The sequence below is a fragment of the Nannobrachium achirus genome (genome assembly GCF_963921795.1).
Source record: "Nannobrachium achirus genome assembly, chromosome: 5".
Lineage (NCBI taxonomy): Eukaryota > Metazoa > Chordata > Actinopteri > Myctophiformes > Myctophidae > Nannobrachium > Nannobrachium achirus.
The window spans coordinates 45,069,576-45,077,810 of record NC_137814.1 but is presented as its reverse complement, the minus strand read 5'-3'; the positions used below and the strand labels follow the sequence as shown (position 1 = coordinate 45,077,810).

Here is an 8,235-nt window from a genome sequence, read left to right as displayed (position 1 = left end):
TAATTCACAAGGAAAGTTTCCCAAAACTGTCTTGCTGGAATGCCTGGTGGTTCAGCCAGTTATGGATCACATGTACAGTATACATTTCACAAGGACCAGAGTTTGAGATTACTGTCTCATCTCTCTCTTCTCTTTGACCTCTGTTTTCTATCTCTCTACATTATGCTATCCAATAACGTGATTATTCTCTCCAAATGAAGAAAAAATAAGAATTGAATGAGCTGCAAAAGGTGACTAAATTCATTCTTCTGACCTGTGCAGCATTCCCATTATAACTAACACAGGATTAGGGTTAGGGTGAAAATTCAAGGGTTTCGCCCTAAAAAAAAATCCTCACACGTCTTCAGTTAAGGTCACGGTCACGCCGAAGTTTATTCTACCTGTGAGGGTGGATTCTGCCTATGCATCTCAATGGGAACAGAGCGCCTTTTAGCAGAAATCCGCAAATGGAACAAACCGCTCCGTTCCCATCGAAAAGAATTGGCAGAATCTGCCCTCTAAGTATTTCACATAATACACAATGCATTTTTTGGACAAATTTGACTCAACTAAATACACTCAACACTTAACCACAATAAACTGTGTTGTTACTCTAATTAGCTAACAGATAGACAAGAGGAGAGGACTTATTCACTTATTCATCAAAATATAGAAAATGTTTGTTATGAAAAAATATACAAAAACAAATCTAATATCCTTCCCATCGAGGTATTCATTCAAAATGCAATACCATTTTAAAGTGAAAAACAAAAAACAAAAACAAAAAAGTCATCGTTCACTATAGAAGTTCATTTTGAGGATTGCTCAAAACCTTGTTAGTCCACAAAAATCCAACAATTGTGCTCCATTGATTCCTTGTAACAAAGCATCCACGATGGGGGAAAAAACAGCTTGTAAACATTCACTGGAGTACGTTAGAACCTCTCCACTGACTCACATGCATTGCCAGGTCTTATCCATAGACTGAAGGTGCTCTTTGGCTTTCATCCGCAGTGCAGCAATGCTGGAACTCCTCTCGTCCTCCATAGGATACTTGTCACTGAAGCTAGGTGGGCACTGGTAGGGTGGGGGAGGCATGGACTGCATGGACTGCATGCCTTGGACCATGCCAGGAGGGGTGTTGAGGAAGCTGTGGCTGGGATAGGCAGGCTGCAGGCCCTGCGGTGAGCCCATGAACCCAGGGATGGTGTGCATGGGAGTGGCGCTGGACATGGGCGAGGTGAGCCAAGGATCCAGGGGCATGGGGTTGGACATGGGACCCATGCTGGAGGTCATAGGGGGGCGGTTGAAGGACAGCATGGGAGAATCGTGGAGCTTCATACTGTTGGTGTCCAGCTTCTCTTGGCGTCGCCACTTGGCCCTGCGGTTCTGAAACCACACCTGCAGCCACACAGACGGTCACCAAAGAGATGCATTGATACATTGGAAGTGAAATAATGACATTACAATAATTATTAAATCTCTGTTCTCTAAATCCTACAGATGATAGATGTGTAAAAGAGTGTAGTCAAATTGAAATCACAAATGTTAGCATATATATATATATATGTTACAGTACGTTTGGGTAACTCAGTACGTTCATTGTAAGAGCGCTTGTTTTGTCGTTCACCACACACCAATCACCACCAGATGGCGACGACAGCCATTCACTAGTGAAGGCGCTGACGTCACTCGTTTGCGACTCTCTTTCTTTATTTACTAGCCTAGCTCGGCAGTGTTTAGCCATTAGCTTAGCCATTAGCTTACTTGCCCAGGCCTTACGGCCTGGGCATAAATATAACGATTGCATTCACCACGGCTTCGTAACTCGCGCGGCGCTCCGCCGGCCGCGCGGCCCTGGCCCGCTCTTCGCGGCCACTCGCGCCTGCGGCGCTCGGGGGCGAAGAGCAGGACCAAGGTCCGCTGGCCTTCGCGCCGCTTGCAATATAGTGGACAATCGAGCGGCTCCGCCTGGAGGACGTTGTGGCGACCGCTTGTTCTGCCCCGTGCCGCACGACGAGTGCTCCGTTTCTCGACCGTACTGTTTCTCTATCAAACCGTGACATATATATATATCGTCGCAGTTTACTATGAAAACCGGCACATCCTGTTCGTCCGTCCGTCCGTCCGTCCGTGCCAGTAACGCCTCAATGTCTATAGCTGACCTGTTGTGACATCACATTGTTGACTGTCACGCTCCATATACTGTATGACCAAGGCAGTCTGTTCTGGTAATCATATATGGAGATCCTTGATGTTATCAATATTAAGCCCATATTTGGCAATGCCCATTTATGGACGCGCTCCATATGGCCAAGACAGAATTCATTTGCAAATCAGGACTGCATATATGAGGATCACAACACTGACCTCATCAAACCCTGGATATCCATACATGAAGACGAATGGAACATCACCTAGATCTCCATATATGGAGCTGACCTCTTCATCTGATTCCCTAATGATGCCCTAGGACAACCACACTAATAGAAACCTTTTTATGCCCATCAATATTAAGCCCATATCTGGGAATGCCCATACAATAGAATCCCTTTTATGCCCATCAATATTAAGCCCATATCTGGGAATGCCCATACAATAGAATCCCTTTTATGCCCATCAATATTAAGCCCATATCTGGGAATGCCCATACAATAGAATCCGTTTTATGCCCATCAATATTAAGGCCAAATCTGGGAATGCCCATTTATGGACATATTGTGTCAGTCTAACCAGTGTGGTTGCCGCAACACGAGTCACACTTCCAAATTAATTCAGTCCTTGTCCCTTTTATGCTGATATATGGAGATCCCTGTCCCGATGTCATCAATATTAAGCGCATATCTGGGAATGCCCATATTTGGCAATCCCCATATACTGTATAGTATGGACGCTGCATAGCCCTATATGGCCAAGACAGAATTCATTTGCAAATCAAGACTGCTGACTATCATCACCTGGAGCTCCATATACAGTATGAAGATCACAACATTGACCTCATCAAACCCTGGATATCCATACATGGAGACGACTGGATCATCACCTAGATCTCCATATATGGTCAATACCTCTACATCTGACCTCACATACTCCATATATGGATATAGCTGACCTGTTCTGACATCACAGTGATGACTCGACCAGCTCAGCAGAAGGGTATACATGCCAAAGCACCCATACATGTGCACGCGCCCATGTGCACTCTCGCATGTTTGGTAACATGTCCTTGGTTCGAACTCCCTTTGGTCCGACCACCTACACCAACCCTAACCTCAGTAAAACTATGCCGATGTTCGGACCAACGGGAGTTCGAACGATGGGGCAGTCCCCCCATGGTTGCCTCTCGCCCTTAGGGCGTCTTACCGGTAATATATTATTCGTATTTTTATTGGCCTGTGAAAATTCTACATAGAAGATGTTGGCATTTGGTATTCGTAACTGATGCAGAACATTAGTTTCACAGCTCAGCTCACAATGTCGTCCTGCTACCCTACTCAGACAGTGAGGATGTTCATACCTGCACGCGGACCTCTGGGAGGTTCACCTTCATGGCCAGCTCTTCCCGGCTGTAGACGTCTGGGTAGTGGGACTTCTCGAAGGCCCGCTCCAGCTCATGGAGCTGGTACGTGGTGAAGGTGGTGCGGTTCCTCCTGTGCTTCTTCTTGGGGTGGTCCATGTCTTCCTCTTTAGCTGGGTCTGGAGATCCCTCGGGACTGTCCATGCCTTTCTGGAGGTTGCTAATCTCCTCCTCACACTTGTCGCTGGAGAAAAGTCCGGAATCTATAGAGAAAATGAATTGAAAGCGTTATGGCACTTGTTATTACAATACACTTAAATAGGGCTTATTGTAGCTCTATTTTGTCAAAATAACATTATTACAAAATGACCATGCATTGACTAGTAATTCTTTGTTGGCTTCTGATCAGACGTTGGAGAGTAGCAACACTAAACTGTATTAACTGTTACATTAATATTATGTTAAATGAACTCTCTGTGGAAGATTGTGCCTCGTTATTCTTTTTAATTAGCAGTTTTGCTTTATTTATAAGAGGTCATTAGACAGAATGGAAACCTGAAAGAAGGCGACACAAGTCTACAGCTGGAAGCGAACTGGTTACGTTGCAAGTTGTGTAGTCAGCGTTCGGTCATCTAAGGTGCGGACATGGCCTACCTTACATAATCTACAGTATGTTTGCATCTTGGCAAAACGTACATCCTGGCACGTCTTCCTTGGTCTTGGTGTGGGTTAAGTAAAGCCACTTACAGTAAGGGGAGGAGCTACAGTAAGGCTAGTCTGGTCAGGGTCATGTCAGGTCTTCACCCCATGCAGGTGAGATTAACCCTTTACCCAGGCATTGACACTAAGGCTTGCCCACCTGCCCCCGGCAGGTAAATAACACTTTTGGGCAGGTGAAGTTTGCTTTCAGGTTGCCCGACCGGGCAAGTGCTCGTTTGAGAGGGGACGCAACCGTCTATAAACACACCACGACGAGATATCTTGCTAAACACCTGAACGTGGCCATAATGCTCTGTCTTCTGGTCTGTGGAATGTAACAGGTGTGAAACCATAGAAATAGACTATGTAGGTATTTGGATTTGGAGGTATTGACTGAGGTGTGACATCCTTTATCGCACAGCCTCAGAAAGTAAAGAAATAAGTGTTAAATTTTATAATGGACGATTTACTTTCCAAGCAAGTGAGCATGACCTTTGGGCAAGTAGAACATGACCTGAACTTGCCCGACGGGCAAGTGCCTCTGAGACCTTAGTGTCAACCCCTGCTTTACCCCAATGTGGGTTCGCCTTGGGGACAGACCTGTATTGCATGTCACCCCCTCTCTCTGCCCTGACTTTACTGTCACTGTCCTGTTGAAGTAACAAAGGAAAATATTGTCCAATAAGTAGGCTATAATAATAAGTTAAGAGTTAAGACTTTATGTCAAGGTTTTTTTGGGCCCACTGGCCCACAGGCCCACTTGTATAGTCGTCCCACCGGGCATATGCCTGGTATGCCAGATGCCCAGTCCACCCCTGACCACATTTATAATACATTATAACACTTGTTATAAATGTGTATGATGCATATATGCATAAGAATTATAATAAGGGTTATTAAATATTATAACTTATAATAATAGGATTTATAAGTGCTGGATGATGACAGTTCAGCCATCATCAGCCAATACTTGACCAGTTGCATGAATTTGAGAGCTACTGTAGCAAGCATTTTTCTTGCAACAAGCACATGTCCAAGTGTTTTAGAATTGTATTTACATGAGGAATGGTTGGGTACAATTCCCAATATAAATACTGGATGGAGAGGCAAATTTACTGATACAATTTGGGATATGAGATGCCTCCTTCCATAAAGCTTAACATTTGTAATTTACACTTATATATCTGGATTTGCATTGTTAAACCTATTTAACTGAACGGGAGTTACACATATAATAATTAGCTAATAAAACATCCAAGCCAAATCGAATAAGCAAAGATGGTCACCAGCTTGGAGTAAAGATGCGAAAAGTGGTGTCTCCGGAGCACTCGTAATACCTCAAGAATTATTTGTTAAAGGCCCAATTTCTGTCCACATTGTGAAATGGTTGAGATAACAGTTTGCTCTATTAATGAGACCTCAAATCAATAGGTAAATATTTCTCAATTGAATTAAATTAAATCGTTAGTGTAATTCTCCACATTAAACTTAGTAACATTAGAAGTCTTATTATAGCAAACTGAAGATCGAACTTGCAATCAAATGTAAGCCTAATTATTAGATTACAATTAAGGTGGATGTCCCTGGGTTACCGTATTCACTATTGGAAATGTCAAGAGCTAATAATTGCAGGTGCATGACCACATAATTGGAAACTAGTAGTGCACGCACACGCACGCATGCACGTACGTACGCACGTACGCACACTCCAGCTATATAGGTGCATTGCATGTGGTTTGTTTATTTATGTTCAAAGTTAAAATAGCAAAATAAATTGGATAATTGGTTATAACTTTCCAAATAAACAATCTTTGTTTATGGACACTCACAATTTAATCACGCCATTTTAATTATGCACAGGTTGGACCCAAATAAGTACTGTATATTGAAAGGATTTCTCAAAACCTACAGCATTCATTAGCGAACAGTTGATACATTTGTGAATGCCAGTGTTTATCCGTGTCATACCAGAAATCTGCTTTGACACTGCAGAAAAAAACAATTCACTGGATAACAAGCATTGAAGTTTTAAATATCACACTGATGTCTATCTTGGTTGAAACATAGGCAGATTAAAGAATTGTCCATGTCTCAACCAAGATAGACATCAGTGTGATGTTTAAAGCTTCAATTGCTTAATTGTTATCCAAAGTGTTAGTGTGTGAAGTGTAACAAACTAATTGACCTGTTTCCATACTTTCAGAGTTAAATTAACACTCATGTGTACCATACACATGACCAGAAAATGTTAAGGAATATATAGGCTGTAGTCCGTTTTCACCATAGAACAACACAGTGAGTGAAAGATCATATGCATGATGGACTATAAAATGGACTGGCATGTTTGCTGACATGCTAATTGTTGCTAAGACAGATTCCTTCACAGGATCACAGGTGAAAATACTTGCCAATACTGGTATACTGTACCATAATGGCATGCCAACACACTAGAGTTAACTGCGTCATCATGATGAAGAATAGTGATTTACACTGTAGTATCCTATTTTTGAACCCTAGCACCCTAGCAAACCCACCTCTTCTCCATTGCCTTCAGCTCAGTCTGTGTGGAATGAATTACGGCCTACTCTGGACATTGAATGTATTTTGACTTTGGGTCTACTTCTGTGTTTTTTTAAATGTGCTATACAATAATACAAATAAGGTGACTGGACTTGACTGACTGTAAGTTATTCTGAGGGAACATTTGCAGAAAATATTACAGATCTACAAGCTCAATATAGATCAGCTATGAACTTGTAGAACATCATAGAGATTTGATGTAGAGGGTGGAAAAGAGGGGCCAAGTACAAAGCTAACCACATTCAGCAGAAGATCCACAAGCTCATAATTCCTGATATTGCTTGGAGATTGGCTATTCTCTGCAAAAAATATTTGTTGTAGAAGTGTAAAAAGGAGTAGTTAACTAGGGCTCAAGTATTGAGCCCTAGTTAACTAAGTATACGATTTAATTTGTAAAACAAAGTGAAGCAAACACCTGCTGGTTTGACACAGCACTGGTTCTCAGCTGAAACCACTAGATCTGTAACAGTTCTGTGAGTTATAGATTAGGGTCCCAGACATAACAAATTGTATTAAATGGATGTCTGTGGCCTAATGCATATCGAACTGGGGGTCCTTGAAATTCAAAAGGCTTAGAACCACTCTACTCTACAGGACTCACCATGGTATCCAGAGTGTGATGTGGTGTCTCCCAGAGCTGGAAGGTGTCCATAGTGCTCTTGAGGAACCTGCTTATCCGAGTTCTCATCATTGGTCTTGTGCGTCTCAACTTCCCCTACAGGCTGGAGCAGTGGGTCCTGGTCTTTGCTGAATCCCAGTATGACATCAATGCTGTGGACCCGGCCTCCACCACTCGCCCCGGCACCTTTTGCCAGATCATAGTTGTCCAAGCAACCATCGTCCACCATTCCCAAGGTATCCATTGACAAATGCATCCGAACCCCCTGTGAGATGCACTCTCTTCCTCGACAGAAATTAAAGTGCGACAAGATAGAGCAGCTGTCCGACCAGACCAGTGTGCCACTCTTTTCAAGTGCAAGAGAAGAGCTTTATGCCTGGTGAGGGGCTTTATTCTTCCAGTAGGGTCCAATGTATTGTTTCCATGAAACAAAGCCAGAAAACTCTCATGATATTTTCTGTGAAAGAGAAAAAATGAAGGACAACTCTTATGATGTGAAGTTTTCCCACATTAAATACTTTAGTTAATAGTTTAATTATATTCCTATGTTTTACTCATAATGTCTCTTGCCTGGCCTGTTTTAAGACTTTGTTGTTTTGTTTTGATATTCAGAGATCAATGTAATTTAAAAACATCAATGGTGTTAGTAGTGACATAAAATAGCTCCTGTTTTGCACTTTTTATATTCAAAGTAGTTCAAGGACTGTTTTAAATGCCTTTTGATTTAAAAAGTAATTGAATTAAAGAAAAACAATACTATTTCACAATTTCAACTCCATGTTCGGTAGATAAACCCATAATAAAGTGTTGTACATGCCGGCTGTTATACTATGTCCAAAGT

General features: G+C 42.3%; 1 protein-coding gene across 1 annotated transcript; it reads right to left on the bottom strand.

Annotated features, from left to right (window-relative positions):
* Positions 1–933: 933 nt before the first annotated feature.
* On the bottom strand, positions 934–7,650 carry rx2 (retinal homeobox gene 2; the record flags this gene model as incomplete). Its single annotated transcript, XM_080726601.1, has 3 exons — positions 934–1,380; positions 3,497–3,759; positions 7,377–7,650. The coding sequence occupies 3 exons, from the start codon at positions 7,648–7,650 to the stop codon at positions 934–936; spliced, it is 984 nt and encodes a 327-aa protein (XP_080582727.1).
* Between the last annotated feature and the right edge of the window lie 585 nt (positions 7,651–8,235).